Source organism: Salmo salar, chromosome 01 (genome assembly GCF_965601325.2).
Source record: "Salmo salar chromosome 01, fSalSal1, whole genome shotgun sequence".
NCBI classification, from domain to species: Eukaryota; Metazoa; Chordata; class Actinopteri; order Salmoniformes; family Salmonidae; genus Salmo; species Salmo salar.
Genome location: NC_138291.1, coordinates 86361336 through 86380419, shown reverse-complemented (window position 1 = coordinate 86380419; position 19084 = coordinate 86361336). Strand labels below are relative to the sequence as shown.

Sequence of the window (19084 nt, the reverse complement as noted above, 5' to 3'; positions counted from 1 at the left end):
TAGGGTACACTCCTTTCCTTCACACCTGTTTCCATTCCCAAATCACCTCTCCTCTGCCTTTTTCACCCCTTTCTGTTTCCTCCTTACACACTAGAATAGTTTGCATGGTGATGTCACGGGGTGGCCCCATCCGTCCTCCCATTGCACATAATATGATTAAGTAAGTGCCTTATTGTAGGAGAAACATAAGTTAACCATGTATATTATGCTGCCTGAACTTTTGATGTATCCTTTATATCCATGCTATGGTCCCTTTAGGTTTAGTCCTGGCATTCTCCTTAGTTTGTAGTTACAGTATATGTTAAGCCCATTCCCTGTAAGTCACATTGTTCCAAACTCTACCTCGGTTCCAAACCCTCCCCATGTGCCTCTGTTCATTCCTGTGTTCAACTCTGTGTAATAAATACCCCTAAACCTGGATTCCTGCTCCATCTCTTGATTAACACTCTGACCATGGTATCAGAATCAGTCCTGAACCTAGCTTACACTCTATCCTAGTCCTTTTCTTCACTGACATTCCCCTATAACTATGACTCACAGCCAACAATTACAACCCCAGCTTGATTGAAATGCTTTGTTCAAAACCAAGTGGGAAGGTGATATTTACCACATATGACCATAGCCGTGGGAAGATGTTTTGAGTAGGGGGTGCTGACTGCAGGGTTGGAAGAAAAAAATCACCTTTATAATAAAGCATTTTCAGGCTAACCAACTACAATTCCTAATGTGATGTGTTGCCTAAGCAAAGGTCAAAATTGGGTAACAGTCACTGCAGCTTAACTTAATTTAACTCCATGACTGTTTGCAAAACAAAATAGACTGTTGTGACCAGAACGCACATTTCTTTGTAGGCCCACTGCAATTATGTGTGAGAGAGAAAATGCCGGGGTGTTGTAACTAAATTAGTAAACACAAGATTGTGCCTATTAAAACTGATCACAAATGGACAGCCATGCGATCCATCGCGGCATGGTCAGATTTGGCGTCTGGCAAATGTCAGAATTGCAGGACCATCTTTTATTGGGGTGGGCTGGTTGATATTGACTTTTTTTTATATATACAGTGCCTTCAGAAATTATTCACACCCCTTGACTGAGGGACCTTACAGATAATTGTATGTGTGGGGTACAGAGATGAGGAAGTCATTCAAAAATCATGTTGAACACGTATGTGACTTAAGCACATTTTTACTCTTGAACTTATTTAGGCTTGCGAAAACAAAGGAGTTGAATACTTATTGACTCAAGACATTTCAGCTTTTTTTAAATTAATTTGTATACATTTCAAAAAACATAATTCCACTTTGGCGTGGGGTATTGTGTGGAGGCCAGTGACAAAAAAATCTCAATTTAATCAATTTTAAATTCAGGCTGTAACACAAAATGTGTAACACACTTAAGTCACATACATGTTCACCATGATTTTTGAATGACTTCCTCATCTCTGTACCCCACATATACAATTATCTGTAAGGTCCATCAGTCAAGTAGTGAATTTCAAACACTGATTCAACCACAAATACCAAGGAGGTTTTCCAATGCATCGCAAAGAAGGTAGATGAGTGAAAAAGCAGGCATTGCATATCCCTTTGAGCATGGTGAAGATATTAATTACACTTTGGATGGTGTATCAATACATCCAGTCACTACAAATATACAGGCGTCCTTCCTAACTCAGTTGCCGGAGAGGAAGGAAACCGCTCAGGGATTTCACCATGAGGCCAATGGTGACTTTAAAACAGTTAGTTTAATGGCTGTGATAGAACTGAGGATGGATCAACATTCTAGTTACTCCACAATACTAACCTAAATGACAGGGTGAAACAAAGGAAGCCTGTACAGAATAAAACATATTCCAAAACATGCTTCCTGTTTGCAACAAGGCACTAAAGTAATACTGCAAAAAAGTTGGCAAAGCAATTCACTTTTTGTCCTGAATACAAAGTGTTATGTTTGGGGCAAATCCAATACAATACATACTGAGTACCAATCTCCATATTTTCAAGCAGAGTGGTGGCTGCATCATGTTATGGGTACCGTTGTGATTGTTTATGTGTGGGGAGTTTTTCAGGATAAAAAATAAACGGAATGGAGCTAAGCTCAGGCAAAATCCTAGAGGAAAGCCTGGTTAAGTCTGCTTTCCACCAAACACTGGGTGATGAATTCATCTTTAGCAAGACAACCTAAAACCCAAGGCGAAATCTACATTGGAGTTGCTTACCAAGAAGACATTGAATGTTCCTGAGTGTCTGAGTTACAGTTTAGACTTAAAACTACTTGAAAATCTATGGCAAGTCCTAAAAATGGTTGCCTAGCAATGATCAACAAACAATTTGACAAAGCTTGAAGAATTTTGAAAATAATATATGGGCAAATATTGCACAATCCAGGTGTGGAAGGTTCTTAGATTTATCCAGAAAGACTCACAGCCTGTAATCGTTGCCAAAGGTCCTTCTACAAAGTATTGACTCAGGGGTGTGAATACTTAAGTAAATGAGCTAATTCTGTATTTAATTTTCAATAAATGTGCACATAAAATAACCACTGTCATTAAGGGTTATTGTGTGTAGATGGGTGAGTTTAAAAAAAAAAAACATTGTGAATTCAGGCTGTAACACAGGAAACTGTGGAATAAGTCAAGGGGTTTGACAGTATATTGAGTATTTGGCTGATCAGTGGCAATGTCCAGCCCCCTTCCAAGATGGGCCGGCCCGGCTCAAAGAGAGTGAGATCCACTGACTCTCTGTCAGTCACTCAGTCAGAACAGAAAACGGAAAGGTGGTGCCGAAAAAATTATAGACCAAAAAAAGGTCTCTTGAGACCGACACTGCTAAATGTCTGAAGTTAACCAACTTATTTGCTAAAAGTTCTGCTGGTCCAAGTGCTGTGTCTGTGAGAAATGACAGACCAGCGCTGCTGCCGCTACAGCAGAGGACAGTGGTGCAGTCCAGGTAGGAAGAAAACAGAGAAAGATGCACACTGACACGGATGTAGTCTACCGCTGCCAGTTAGGCCTAATATTTTGGCTGTACATTGTACGCAATAGTGGGAAGGAGGGATTTGGAGAAACAATTATACACTAGGCTACTTGCAATATAGCCTAACAAGTTGTTAAATTTAAGCAATAAAGCATGAGGGGTTTTGGTACAGTATATGGCCAATATACCATGGCTAAGGGCTGTTCTTACGCATGATGCAATGCGGAGTTCCTGGATACAGCCCTTAGTGTTGGTATATTGGCAATATACCAGAAAACACCTGAGGTGCCTTATTGCTATTATAAACTGGTTACAAATTAAACTAGAGCAGTAAAAGCAATGTTTTGTCATACCCGTGGTATACGGTCTGATATACTACGCCTGTCAGCCAATCAGCATTCAGGGCTTGAACCACCCAGTTTATAATGGCTTTTATAAACTGGGTCGTTTATATATTTTTTTAAATCTTGGAATTTGGGGAAAGTTACCAGCATTTTGCAACCCTACTTCCAGGCTTGATGTAGACTGTAAAGCTAGGCCTCAAAAGAAGGCATTATGAGATATGTAATGTATTGTCATAATACATTTTTATTTTTTATTTCACCTTTATTTAACCAGGTAAGCTAGTTGAGAACAAGTTCTCATTTACAACCTTGACCTGGCCAAGATAAAGCAAAGCAGTGCGACACAAACAACACAGAATTACACATGGAATAGACAAGCGTACAGTCAATAACACAATAGAAAAAAGAAAGTCTATATACAGTGTGTGCAAATGGCGTGAGGAGGTAGGCAATAAATAGGTCATAGTAGCGAAGTAATTACAATTTAGCAGATTAACACTGGAGTGATAAATGAGCAGATGATGATGTGCAAGTAGAGATACTGGAGTGCAAAAGACCAGAAAAGTAAATAAAAACAATATGGGGATGAGGTAGTAGATTGGGTGGGCTATTTACAGATGGACTATGTACAGCTGCAGCGATCGGTTAGGTACTCAGATAGATGATGTTTAAAGTTAGTGAGGGAAATATAAGTCTCCAGCTTCAGCAATTTTTGCAATTCGTTCCAGTCACTGGCAGCAGAGAACTGGAAGGAAAGGCGGCCAAAAGAGGTGTTGGCTTTGGGGATGACCAATGAGATATACCTGCTGGTGCGCGTGCTACGGGTGGGTGTTGTTATCGTGACCAGTGAGCTGAGATAAGGCGGAGCTTTACCTAGCATAGACTTATAGATGACCTGGAGCCAGTGGGTCTGGCGACGAATATGTAGTGAGGGCCAGCCAACTAGAGCATACAGGTCGCAGTGGTGGGTGGTATAAGAGGCTTTGGTAACTAAACGGATGGCACTGTGATAGACTGCATCCAGTTTGCTGAGTAGAGTATTGGAAGCTATTTTGTAGATGACATCACCGAAGTCGAGGATCGGTAGGATAGTCAATTTTACCAGGGTAAGTTTGGCGGCGTGAGTGAAGGAGGCTTTGATGCGAAATAGAAAGCCGATTCTAGATTTGATTTTGGATTGGAGATATTTAATATGAGTCTGGAGGGAAAGTTTACAGTCCAGCCAGACACATAGGTATTTGTAGTTGTCCATATATTCTAGGTTAGAACTGTCCAGGGCAGTGATGCTAGTTGGGTGGGCGGGTGCGGGCAGCGAACGGTTGAAAAGCATGCATTTGGTTTTACTAGCGTTTAAGAGCAGTTGGAGGCCACGGAAGGAGTGTTGTATGGCAATGAAGCTCGTTTGGAGGTTAGTTAACACAGTGTCCAAAGAGGGGCCAGAAGTATACAGAATGGTGTCGTCTGCGTAGAGGTGGATCAGGAAATCACCAGCAGCAAGAGCGACATCATTGATGTATACAGAGAAGAGAGTCGGCCCGAGAATTGAACCCTGTGGCACCCCCATAGAGACTGCCAGAGGTCCGGACAACAGGCCCTCCAATTTGACACACTGAACTCTATCAGAGAAGTAGTTGGTAAACCAGGCGAGGCAATCATTTGAGAAACCAAGGCTGTCGAGTCTGCCAATAAGAATGTGGTGATTGACATAGTCGAAAGCCTTGGTCAGGTCGATGAATACAGCTGCACAGTAATGTCTCTTATCGATGGCGGTTATGATATCGTTTAGGACCTTGAGCGTGGCTGAGGTGCACCCATGACCAGCTCTGAAACTAGATTGCATAGCGGAGAAGGTACGGTGGGATTCGAAATGGTTGGTGATCTGTTTGTTAACTTGGCTTTCGAAGACCTTAGAAAGACAGGGTAGGATAGATATAGGTCTGTAGCAGTTTGGGTCTAGAGTGTCACCCCCTTTGAAGAGGGGGATGACCGCAGCAGCTTTCCACTCTTTGGGAATCTCAGACGATACAAAAGAGAGGTTGAACAGGCTAGTAATAGGGGTTGCAACAATTTCGGCAGATCATTTTAGAAAGAGAGGGTCGAGATTGTCTAGCTCGGCTGATTTGTAGGGGTCCAGAGCTCTTTCAGAACATAAGCTATCTGGATTTGGGTGAAGGAGAAATGGTGGGGGCTTGGGCAGGTTGCTGTGGAGGGTGCCGGGTAGTTGACCAGGGTAGGGGTAGCCAGGTGGAAAGCATGGCCAGCCGTAGAGAAATGCTTATTGAAATTCTCAATTATAGTGGATTTATTGGTGGTAACAGTGTTTCCTAGCCTCAGAGCAGTGGGCAGCTGGGAGGAAGTGCTCTTATTCTCCATGGACTTTACAGTGTCCCAGAACGTTTTTGAGTTTGTGCTACAGGATGCAAATTTCTGTTTGAAAAAGCTAACCTTAGCTTTCCAAACTGCCTGTGTATATTTGTTCCTAACTTCCCTGAAATGTTGCATATCATGGGGGCTATTCGATGCTAATGCAGAACGCCACAGGATGTTTTTGTGCTGGTCAAGGGCAGACAGGTCTGGAGTGAACCAAGGACTATATCTATTCCTGGTTCTACATTTTTTGAATGGGGCATGCTTGTTTAAGATGGTGAGGAAGGCACTTTTAAAGAATAACCAGGCATCCTCTACTGACGGGATGAGGTCAATGTCATTCCAGGATACCCCGGCCAGGTCGATTAGAAAGGCCTGATTGCCGAAGTGTTTTAGGGAGCATTTGACAGTGATGAGGGGTGGTCGTTTGATCGCAGACCCATTACGGATGCAGGCAATGAGGCAGTGATCGCTGAGATCTTGATTGAAAACAGCAGTGGTGTATTTGGAGGGCAAGTTAGTTAGGATTATATCTATGAGGGTGCCCGTGTTTACGGATTTGGGGTTGTACCTGGTAGGTTCATTGATAATTTGTGTGAGATTGAGGACATCTAGCTCAGATTCTAGGATGGCCGGGGTGTTAAGCATGTCCCAGTTTAGGTCACCTAGTTGCATGAGCTCAGAAGATAGATGGGGGGCAATCAATTCACATATGGTGTCGAGGGCACAGCTGGGAGCAGAGGATGGTCTATAGCAAGCGGCAACGGTGAGAGACTTGTTTCTGGAAAGGTGAATTTTTAGAAGTAGAAGCTCGAATTGTTTGGGCATAGACCTGGATAGTAAGACAGAACTCTGCAGGCTATCTTTGCAGTACATTGCAACACCTCCCCCTTTGGCAGTTCTATCTTGGCGGAAAATGTTATAGTTAGGGATGGAGATTTCAGGGTTTTTGGTGGATTTCTAAGCCAGGATCCAGACACGGCTAAGACATCCGGGTTGGCAGAGTGTGCTAAAGCAGTGAGTAAAACAAACTTAGGGAGTAGGCTTCTAATGTTAACATGCATGAAACCAAGGCTTTCACGGTTACAGAAGTCAACAAATGAGAGCACCTGGGGAGTGGGAGTGGAGCTAGGCACTGCAGGACCTGGATTAACCTCTACATCACCAGAGGAACAGAGGAGAAGTAGGATAAGGGTACGGCTAAAGGCTATACGAACTGGCCGTCTAGCACGTTCGGAACAGAGAGTAAAAGGAGCAGGTTTCTGGGCATGATAGCATAGATTCAAGGCATAGTGCACAGACAAAGGTAAGGTAGGATGTGAGTACATTGGAGGTAAACCTAGGCATTGAGTAATGCCGAGAGAGATATAGTTTAAACCAGGTGATGTCATCGCATATGTAGGAGGTGGAACAACATGGTTGGTTCAGGCATATTGAGCAGGGCTAGAGGCTCTACAGTGAAATAAGACAGTAATCACTAACCAGGACAGTAATGGACGAGGCATATTGATATTAGAGAGAGGCATGCGTAGCCAAGTGCTCATATGGGTCGGGTGAGTGGTTGGGCTGGCTGGGGACACGGCGATTCAGACAGTTAGCAGGTCGGGGCTAACAAGCTAGCAGTTAGCAGGCCGGGGTTAGCAAGCAAGCAGTTAGCAGACCGGGGCTAGCAAGCTAGCAGTTAGCAGACCGGGGCTAGCAAGCTAGCAGTTAGCAGACCGGGGCTAGCAAGCTAGCAGTTAGCAGACCGGGGCTATCAAGTTAGCAGAAGGGCCTTTGAGGGTCATCGCGATGGAGGAAAGTCTGTTTTTTCCTCCTCGTGCGGTGACGTCGATAGACCAGTCGTGGATTTGTAGGGTTACCAAGTAGCTCTAGATAGCTAGCAGGCCATGGTTAGCAGAATGGGACTTTAGCGGACGTCACGCCTGAGGGGCCTGTTGGAGTCCTCGGGTAGATTATTTCAGTATTCCAGTCGTAGAGGATTGGCGGGGTTCCGTGCCCTGTACCGGCAGTAGAAGGGGTCCGGATATGATAGCCCAGGAATGGGCTTCGGTGGTAGCCCAGGAGCCCTAGCCGGGCTAGCTTCAGGCTAATTGGTGCTTGCTCCGGGATGGAAACGCTAGCCAGGAGTAGTCACCCGGGATTGCAGTTAGCTAGTTGCGAAGATCCAGATGAAAAGGTTCAGAGTTTGCGGTAGGAATCCGGGGATATGGAGAGAAAAATAGGTCCGCTATGCTCGGGTTTGAGACACGTTGTATGAACTGGCGAGAGCTTTCCGAGCTAAAGGTTAGCTGATGACCGCTAGCAGTGGTTTGCTGACTGATAGCTGGTAGCTAGTTAGCTGGCTAGCTTCAGTTGAGGGATTCCAGATCCGAAGTAAATAGAAATACTTTAGAAAAAAAAAAAAAGATCCACGCCACATTGGGTGAGGCGGGTTGCAGGAGAGTATTTTTAAAAGATATGCGAAGAAAAATATATAAAAAGACAAGGGACACGACAGGACAAAGACGTCCGACTACTACGCCATCTTGGAAAACATATGTAGTCTTTATAAGAATTCTACAAGACCTTTAGGGCCACCATCTAGTCAACAGGTGACATTTTGTGAAATAGAAAAGCTCCCAAGCTACCTCCGAGGTCAAAACAAACAAATAGTGACATCAGAAATTCAAATAATTTTTTCCCAAATAATTTTTTTCTACTTACAATCATCATATCAAGGCAAAAGCAAACGTGTAAACTCCAATGACGCTCACCACCCCTTGAGACCATTTTATTGACCGAGTTCCGGAAACCCTGCTCTAGACCACTGATTGGCCAGGTCATCCTCCTCATGGAGATGACATCATGTTCTATGAGGAAATAGCAAGCCTTTTTTGAAATGGTCTTTTTGAGATTCAAGTTTGAGGTGGGGTTTTTGATGTGTTTTTTCTCCAATTTATGCTTTGGCCAGAAATACGAGTATAGGACTAGTCAACAACATTTTTGGGATATGAGTAGACAGAATATTAACTTTTAAAAGTGAGATTTTCACTGGACCATTAATTTAAAGCTTAACATGCTGACCAGACCACCTGCATTGCGTGTGTGAGCGTTGCAAAATACATTTACACATACATATTATTCACTCATTTCATCCAAACTGCTCACGGCGTCTGCATAGCCAGTCGCTAAAAGAGAACTTGGTTCTATTTTAGATCCTTGGTGCGCTGAAAGTCCCACCTCTCCCATCTACTCATTGTTTTTTCCAAGCATATACCTACTTCGGTGATTGAAAAACGAACAAGGTCCACACTCCAGTCCAGTTGGTGATGGTAATGCACCTTAAAGTTGGTTGCCATATAAACCGCCATATAAAATCCACTGAAGAACAAGAATGAACGAGGAGAGATTAATCAAAGAAAACAAACTAGGTTTCGCCTTTTATCTGTGGATTAATTATCAGAGTATAGAACGCACAATTTTGTGTGACTCAAAATGGGTCAAAATTCTACGAAGTAAAAAAGTAACATATGCATATCAGGCAAAATAACAACCCATGTTTATCTCCCATGACAAATTAGCTAGCAACAGCAAGCTAGCTAAATGTCCATTAATGTTTTATATGTGTACAAATACAAACGGGTCATGCAACAATTTCAATGATTTGACTGAGTTACAGTTCATATAAGGAAATCAGTCAATTGAAATAAATTCATTAGGCCCTAATCTATGAATTTCACATCACTGGGAATTCAGATATGCATCTGTTGGTCACAGATAACTTTTTAAAAAATGGTAGGGGCGTGGATCAGAAAACCAGTCTGTATCTGGTGTGACCACCATTTGCCTCATGCAGCGCGACACATCTCCTTCCCCATAGAGTTGATCAGGCTGTTGATTGCAGTCTGTGAAACGTTCTCCCTCTCCTCTTCAATGGGAGTGCGAAGTTGCTCGATATTGGCGGGAAATGGAACACACTGTCGTACACGTCGATCGAGAGCATCCCAAACATGCTCAATGGGTGATATGTCTGTTGAGTATGCAGGCCATGGAAGAACTTGGACATTTTCAGCTTCCAGGAATTGTGTACAGATCCCTGCAACATTTTATTTATTTTATTTTTTATATAACATTTATTTAACTAGGCAAGTCAATTAAGAACAAATTCTTATTTACAATGACAGCCAACCAAAAGGCAAAAGGCCTCCTGCAGGGACGGGGCTGGGATAAATAAATCAAATATAAATATAGGACAAAACACACATCACGACAACAGAGACAACACAACCCTACATAAAGAGAGACCCAAGACAACAACATAGCAAGGCAGAAACACATGACAACACAGCATGGTAGCAACACAACATGACAACATCATGGTAGCAACACAACATGGTAGCAGCACAAAACATGATACAAACATTATTGGGCACAGACAACAGCACAAAGGGCAAGAAGGTAGAAGCAACAATACATCAAGCAAAGCAGCCACAAGTGTCAGTAAGAGTGTTCTGATTGAGTCTTTGTGTGTGCTTTGTTTACCTTTAACAGAATGTGACTGGCAGAATGGGTGTTGTATGTGGAGGATGAGGGCTGCAGTAGATATCTCAGATAAAGGGGAGTGAGGCCTAAGAGGGTTTTATAAATAAGCATCAACCAGTGGATCTTGCGATGGGTATACAGCGATGACCAGTTTACAGAAGAGTACAGTGCGGTGATGTGTCCTATAAGGAGCATTGGTGGCAAATCTGATGGCCGAATGATAAAGAACATCTAGCCGCTCGAGAGCACCCTTACCTGCCGATCTAAAATTACGTCTCCGTAATCTAGCATGGTCATCTGAATCAGGTTTAGTTTGGCAGCTGGGGTGAAAGAGGAGCGATTACGATAGAGGAAACCAAGTCTAGATTTAACTTTAGCCTGCAGCTTCGATATGTGCTGAGAGAAGGACAGTGTTCCATCTAGCCATACTCCCAAGTACTTGTATGAGGTGACTACCTCAAGCTCCTAACCCTTAGACGTAGTAATCACACCTGTGGGGAGAGGGGCATTCTTCTCACCAAACCACATGACCTTTGTTTTGGAGGTGATCAGAACAAGGTTAAGGGTAGAGAAAGCTTGTTGGACACAAATTACGCTTTGTTGTAGAGCATTTAACACAAAATCCGGGGAGGGGCCAGCTGAGTATAAGACTGTATCATCTGCATATAAATGGATGAGAGAGCTTCCTACTGCCTGAGCTATGTTGTTGATGTAAATTGAGAAGAGCCTGGGGCCTAGGATTGAGCCTTGGGGTAGTGGCTGAGACAGCAGATTTACTGACTTTATACACTGCACTCTTTGAGAGAGGTAGTTAGCAAACCAAGCCAAAGACCCCTCAGAGACACCAATACTCCTTAGCCGGCCCACAAGAATGGAATGGTCTACGGTATCAAAAGCTTTGGCCAAGTCAATAAAAATAGCAGCACAACATTGTTTAGAATCAAGGTCAATGGTGACATCATTGAGGACCTTTAAGGTTGCAGTGACACATTCATAACCTGAGCGGAAACCAGATTGCATACCAGAGAGCATACTACAGACATCAAGAAATCCAGTCAGTTGATTATTGACAAGTTTTCCCAACACTTTTGATAAACAGGGCAAAATAGAAATAGGCCTATAACAGTTAGGATCAGCTTGATCTCCCCCTTTAAATAAAGGATGAACCGTGGCTGCCTTCCAAACAATGGGAACCTTCCCAGAAAGGAGAGACAGGTTAAAAACGTCGGAGACAGGCTTGGCGATGATAGGGGCAGCAACCTAAAAGAAGAAAGGGTCTAAACCATATGACCCAGATGTTTTTTGGGGGTCAAGTTTCAGGAGCTCCTTTAGCACCTCGGACTCAGTGACTGCCTGCAGGGAGAAAATTTGTAGTGGGGCAGGGGAAAGAGAGGGGGGGAAGCATCGGGATAGTTGCATTAGAAGGGGTGGGAGATGAGGAAATGGTAGACGGGCAAGGAGGCATGGCTGAGTCAAATAGGAATCCTGACTTAATGAAGTGGTGATTAAAGAGCTCAACCATATGTTTCTTGTCAGTAACAACCACACCATCAACATCAGCAGCTGTGAGGAGGAGGGTTTATTCTCCAGGAATTTAACCGTTTTCCAGAACTTCTTGGGGTTAGACCCACAGAGAGAGAACTGCTCCTTAAAGTAACTAACTTTGGCCTTCCGGATAGCCTGAGTGCACTTATTTCTCATTTGCCTGAACGAGACAGTCAGCCTGAGTATGCTTGTGCCGAGCCTTAATTCCGTCCAAAATCAGGTTGTAGGTTTGGTGTTTTGATTTGGAGTGAAGGTTATGTTGTTTCAGGTAGCACCCTGTATATGTCCATGCCAAAAAAAATCTAAGTTTGTCTAACTCTAAATCAATCCATTTTTTTAAAAAACATTCTGAAACATGAGGTGATTGCGGAGGATGAATGGCACTCCTCTGTTCTCATCCTCCTAGATCTATCCGCTGCCTTCGACACCGTGAACCATCAGATATTCCTCTCCACCATCTCAGGGCTGGGCGTCTCAGGTGCTGCACACTCTTGGATTGCATCCTACCTGGCAAGCCGCTCCCACCAGGTGACGAGGAGAGGATCTGTGTCTGCACCATGGCTCGGTGTCCACCAGGGCTCGGTTCTAGGCCCTCTCCTCTTCTCTCTATACACCAAGTCCCTCGGCTCCGTTATATCCTCACATGGTCTCTCCTATCATTGCTATGCGGATGACACTCAACTACTTTTCACCTTCCCTCAGTGGCGACACACATCTCTGCGTGCCTGGCAGATATCTCAACTTGGACGTCTGCCAACCACCTCAAGCTCAACCTCGACAAGACGGAACTGCTCTTCCTCCCGGGGAAGGCATGCCTGCTCAAAGACCTCTCCATTACGATGGACTACTCCACAGTGTCTCCCTACCAGAGTACAAAGAACCTTGGCGTGACCCTGGACAACACCCTGTCGTTCTCTGCAAACATCAAAGTAGTGACCTGGTCCTGCAGGTTCATGCTCTACAACATCCATAGAGTACGACCCTACCTCACACAGGAAGCGGCGCAGGTCCTAATCCAGGCACTTGTCCTCTCCGGTCTGGACTACTGCAACTCAATGTTGGCTGGGCTCCCAACTTGTGCCATCAAACCCCTGCAATTTATCCAGAATGCTGCAGCCCCCCTATTTTTCAACCTTCCCAAGTTATCTCATGTCACCCCACTCCTCCGCAGACTCCACTGGCTTCCAGTCGAAGCTCGCATCCACTACAAGACCATGGTGCTTACCTACAGAACAGCAAGAGGAACTGCCCCTCCCTACCTCCAGGCTATGCTCAAACCCTACACCCCAACCCGAACACTCCGTTCTGCCACCTCAGGTCTCTTGGCCCTCCCACCCTTACGGGAGGACAGCTCCCACTCAGCCCAGTCCAAGCTCTTCTCTGTCCTGGCACCCCAATGGCCAATACAGCCTATGGAAACTTGGAATCACTCATGTCTTGAATGCTGCCCATAGGAGGCAGCACTGCCTATGGAGCCATGTTTTATACGGGTCAACAGTGGACTACCATGGAGTGCCTGCTGATGATTCACCATCTTTTGACATTTCACCGTATTTCTATTCCTCTGCCAACTACATCCAAGATGCACTAAACACAGCAGATGGTAGGTAAGCATAGCCATCCCATTTAGTATTTTACTGTCATTAGACTTCGCAAAAGGCCGGTTTTCCTCTTCATTATAAAAGGGCTTCACATTCACCTTTTAAGCCACTCATCCTTCTAATATAACCTGTAGGACAGATTTCTAACTGTCCGAAAGCTCAAGTTACCAGATACATATTTTCTTGTAAACACCATTGTCCAAATAGGTGACTGAACATTGTGTTGTATTGTGTTGTATGATGCAAGAAACCATTTTACAAAATACAATTCATTATTATCATTGTTATTACCATACAGAGAATCAGACAGAAATGCAGGCTACCCTCTGCCTACTGGCCTCTTTGCATATTCATGCCTGTCTCAAAATACAACACTGCCTCTTTAAGACAAAAAAAGATCCTTACCTAACGTGCATATCAACGAAGCCTAGAAATGGAACTAGGAAGCAATCACCCCCACATTGCTGACCAAAATAAGCTATAATAACTAACTATAATAACTTGCTAACTAGCAAATAATCAAGAAATGTGTATACGTGGCTCTGCGCTTTGAAAGACCGCTTGTCAGAGTAATTATCCTCTGATGCACAATACCTACCACGACTCGATCTTGTAAAGTTCGATTTGTTTTGTTGCATTGAAAGGAACTGATATTATGTTGATTCGATCACAATTCCCACATTTTAAGAGAAACGTTGATATGTTTATGGGAAGATAGTGTAAACTAATGGGGCAACTCTAGTGAAGTTCATTCTGCGTCTCTGTTGGCTGGCAATTCTTCTGTGTGTCAGAGGAGCTGCGTGACCGTGCACGCACAGTTAGAGGGAACATTGGACTCAGGCAAGTCATACCATTGATATGATAGCATTGTAGGAAATTGTGTCCATTGTCCAGCACTGAGAGGACAGTCATGTCCAAGGTGTCAACAACAACAACTGTTCAGGAAGGATGTGGTTCCTCCTCTGACACTCCATCTGTGAAGGACTTGGTGAAGATTCTCTTTGGTGGCAAAAGATTTGGCAACCCAGTGGATGAGGTTTGGACTAACCTTTTCATTGGGGACATGTAAGTCATGCAGTATTATTCCTTCACAAATTACCCTTCACAAGCTAACTGAATTGCATGTGAATAATAATCTTATTTGTAGCTTAGTTGGTAGAGCATGGGCTTGCAAAGGCAGTATAGTGGGTTTGACTTCTGGGACCACCAATATGTGGAAAAATGTATGCACGCATGATTGTAAGCCACTTTGGATAAAAGACTCTGCTAAATGAGATTTTATTATTACACAGCTTATTGCAATTATTTTACAATGTTTCTCTCAATGTTTACAAGGAATTTCGGAAGAACATACTATGAAAGAAATGAGATTCAGTTTTTTTACTGCAGGTCTGTAGCCAATGATCGATACAGCATATGGAAGCTTGGAATCACTCATGTCCTGAATGCTGCCCATGGGAGGCAGCACTGCCTAGGGAGCCACGCTTTCTATGGGTCAACAGTGGACTACCATGGAGTGCCTGCTGAAGATTCACCATCGTTTGACATTTCACTTTATTTCTATTCCTCTGCCGATTACATCCAAGATGCACTGAACACAGCAGATGGTAGGCAAGCATAGCCATCGGATTTAGTATTTTACAGTCATTCGATTTTGCATATAGGGCCGGTTTCACAAACACAGATTAAACATAGTCTTGGACTCAGAGGCTTATTCTTAATCTGTCTCTCGGAAAACTGTCCCATAAAGTATGTCTCACAATATCAGTTTTACGCCAAAATGTAAGCCTTCCTGTATACCCTGTTAATTAAATAATCAGATCTATGCAGAAACAGAATTCTCCTTTTCCTTTATTTTCCTAGAGAGTCACCTGTTGAAGTGTCCTGGCGTAAGGAATGTTTTTTGATCAGATGGACCACTTTAATTAATACTTTGAAGTGCTATCTTCTGGGAATAGAATGTACATCTTGCTGTATATGTTTTTACCCAAATACATTTAATGAAACTTGTTTTTTTCTCTCGTCCACAGCCAGGATCCTGGTCCACTGTGCTGTAGGTGTGAGTAGGTCTGCTTCTCTGGTGCTGGCCTACTTGATGATCCATCACCACTACTCCTTGCTAGATGCCATCACAAAGGTCAAAGAGCACAGGTGGATCTTTCCAAATACAGGATTCCTAAAACAACTCAGAGCGTTGGATAAGAAACTGCACACAAAGAAACAGGAGAAAAAGTGAATATGAAGACAGGTCAACATTATACTACAAATATGCTACAAAGATCACTGAGACACTAAAAGTCAACCCTTTTATACTGACGAAATGTCAATTTCTTAATAAGCTCTGTCTGCACAAGGCAATTAGATTTCTGATTTTGACTACATGTTGATGCACTTTTCACTGGAAATAAAATAGTTTTGGGGCTTTTATATATATTATATTTGACTGATTTCCAATAAATAGGCAGCACTGTGTCACACATGTCTTTCTGTTCCTGCCAACACTCTACTGTATACTGTAGAAAACATTTGCACTTCAACATTTGTCCATAATGATGTGTAAAATGATCAGTGCTTAATCTCTGTTTGTAGTTTATTGAATTAAGATTCTCAGTGTGGGTCCCAAATGGCACCCTATTCCCTATATACTGCACTACTTTTGATCAGGGCCCATATGGCTCTGGTCAAAAGTAGTGCCCATTTGGGACGCACACCCAGAGTGGTGTTAAAGGCAGAATCACAGTCCAAATTTACAGAGGAGGAACATTTTGAAGCAATTAAATACAGTTGAAGTCGGAAGTTTACATACACTTAGGTTGGAGTCATTAAAACTTGTTTTTCAACCACTCCACAAATTTCTTGTTAACAAACTATAGTTTTGGTAAGTCGGTTAGGACTTTGTGCATGACACAAGTCATTTTTCCAACAATTGTTTACAGACAGATTATTTCACTTATAATTCACGGTATCACAATTCCAGTGGGTCAGAAGTTTACATACACCAAGTGGACTGTGCCTTTAAACAGCTTGGAAAATTCCAGAAAATTATGTAATGGCTTTAGAAGCTTCTGATAGGCTAATTGACATCATTTGAGTCAATTGGAGGTGTACCTGTGGATGTATTTCAAGGCCTACCTTCAAACTCAGTGCCTCTTTGCTTGACATCATGGGAAAATCAAAAGAAATCAGCCAAGACCTCAGAAAGAAATTGTAGACCTCCACAAGTCTGGTTCATCCTTGGGAGCAATTTCCAAATGCCTGAAGGTACCACATTCATCTGCACAAACAATAGTACGCAAGTATAAACACCATGAGACCACGCAGCCGTCATACCGCTCAGGAAGGAGACGCGTTCTGTCTCCTAGAGATGAACGTACTTTGATACGAAAAGTGCAAATCAATCCCAGAACAACAGCAAAGGAACTTGTGAAGATGCTGGAGGAAACAGGTACAAAAGTATCTATATCCACAGTAAAATGAGTCCTATATGGACATAACCAGAAAGGCTGCTCAGCAAGGAGGAAGCCACTGCTCCAAAACCGCCATAAAAAAAGCCAGACTACAGTTTGCAACTGCACATGGGGACAAAGATTGTACTTTTTGGAGAAATGTCCACTGGTCTGATGAAACAAAAATAGAACTGTTTGGTCATAATGACCATCGTTATGTTTGGAGGAAAAAGGGGGAGGCTTGCAAGCCGAAGAACACCATCCCAAACGTCAAGCACGGGGGTGTCAGCATCATGTTGTGGGGGTGCTTTGCTGCAGGAGGGACTGGTGCACTTCACAAAATAGAAGGAGAATGAGGAAGGAGAATTATGTGGATATATTGAATCAACATCTCAAGACATCAGTCAGGAAGTTAAAGCTTGGTCGCAAATGGGTCTTCCAAATGGACAATGACCCCGAGCATACTTCCAAAGTTGTGGCAAAATGGTTTAAGGACAACAAAGTCAAGGTATTGGAGTGGCCATCACAAAGCCTTGACCTCAATCCCATCGAAAATTTGTGGGCAATACTGAAAAAGCGTGTGTGCGAGCAGGGAGGCCTACAAACCTAACTCAGTTACACCAGCTCTGTCAGGACGAATGGGCCAAAATTCACCCAACTTATTGTGGGAAGCTTGTGAAAGGCTACCCGAAACTTTTGACCGAAGTTAAACAATTTAAGGGCAATGCTACCAAATACTAATTGAGTGTATGTAAACTTCTGACCCACTGGGAATGTGATGAAATAAAGAAAAGCTGAAATAAATAATTCTCTCTACTATTATTCTGACTTTTCACATTCTTAAAATAAAGTGGTGATCCTAACTGACCTAAGACAGACAATTTTTACTAGGATTAAATGTCAGGAATTCTGGAAAAACTGAGTTTAAATATATTTGGCTAACGTGTATGTACAAATACCTGGGTGTCTGGTTAAACTGTAAACTCTCCTTCCAGACTCACATTAAGCATCTCCAATCCAAAATTAAATCTAGAATCGGCTTTCTATATCACAACAAAACATACTTCACTTATGCTGCCAAACATACCCTCGTAAAACTGACCATCCTACCGATCCTCGACTTCGGTGATGTCATCTATAAAATAGCCACCAACACTCTCCTCAACAAACTGGATGTAGTCTATCACAGTGCCATCCGTTTTGTCACCAAAGCCCCATACACTTCCCACCATTGCGACCTGTACGCTCTCGTTGGTTGGCCCTCGCTTCATACTTGTCGCCAAACTTACTGGCTACAGGTTATCTACAAGTCTCTGCTAGGTAAAACCCCGCCTTATCTCAGCTCACTGGTCACCATAGCAGCACCCACTCGTAGCATGCGCTCCAGCAGGTATATCTCACTGATCACCCCAAAGGCAATTCCTCCTTTGGTCGTCTTTCCTTCCAGTTCTCTGCTGCCAATGACTGGAATGAACTGCAAAAATCTCTGAAGCTGGAGACTCAGATCTCCCTCACTAGCTTTAAGCACCAGCTGTCAGAGCAGCTCACAGATCACTGCACCTGTACATAGCCCATCTGTAAACAGCCCATCTATCTACCTACCTCAGCCCCATACTGTATTTATTTATTTATCTTGCTCCTTTGCACCCCAGTATCTCTACTTGCACATTCATCTTCTGCACATCTACCGTTCCAGTGTTTAATTGCTATATTGTAATTACTTCGCCACCATGGTCTATTTATTGCCTTAACTTACCTCATTTCCACTCACTGTATATAGACTTTTTGTTTTCTTTTGTTCTACTGTATTATTGACTGTATGTTTGTTTATTCCATGTGTAACTCTGTTGTTGTATGTGTCGAATTACTATGCTTTATCTTGGCCAGGTCGCAGTTGCAAATGAGAACTTGTTCTCAACTAGCCTACCTGGTTAAATAAAGGTGAAATAAAATATAAAAAAGTAAATGTACACTTCTGACTTCAACTGTATTTTCAGTCTGGAAAAACACCAGGGCTTGATGGTATACCAGTAGAGTTAAATCAGACCTTTTTTTACTCCTATAAAAATGGTAGACCTTCAGGTACTCAACAAGAATGTGGTAAGTATAAAGATCCAGTCCATTTAAAAAATTGGAGGCCTCTTACACTTCAATGTTGTGATGCAAAAATTCTGGTGAAATGCATAGCACATAGAATAAAAAAGGGTTTACCAGATATTGTTAATTCTGATTAGATAGATTTTTTTACATGGACGATATATTGGAGATAATATAAGACAA

General features: G+C 43.0%; 1 protein-coding gene across 1 annotated transcript; it reads left to right on the top strand.

The window, feature by feature from the left end:
- The first annotated feature begins 13775 nt into the window (after positions 1 to 13775).
- LOC106613484 (dual specificity protein phosphatase 13A) lies at positions 13776 to 15785 on the top strand. The gene is made up of 3 exons (XM_014215766.3): positions 13776 to 14423; positions 14748 to 14965; positions 15389 to 15785. Exons 1-3 carry the CDS (start codon positions 14269 to 14271, stop codon positions 15592 to 15594), a joined length of 579 nt encoding a protein of 192 aa, XP_014071241.1. The 5' UTR covers positions 13776 to 14268; the 3' UTR covers positions 15595 to 15785.
- The last annotated feature ends 3299 nt before the right edge of the window (positions 15786 to 19084 follow it).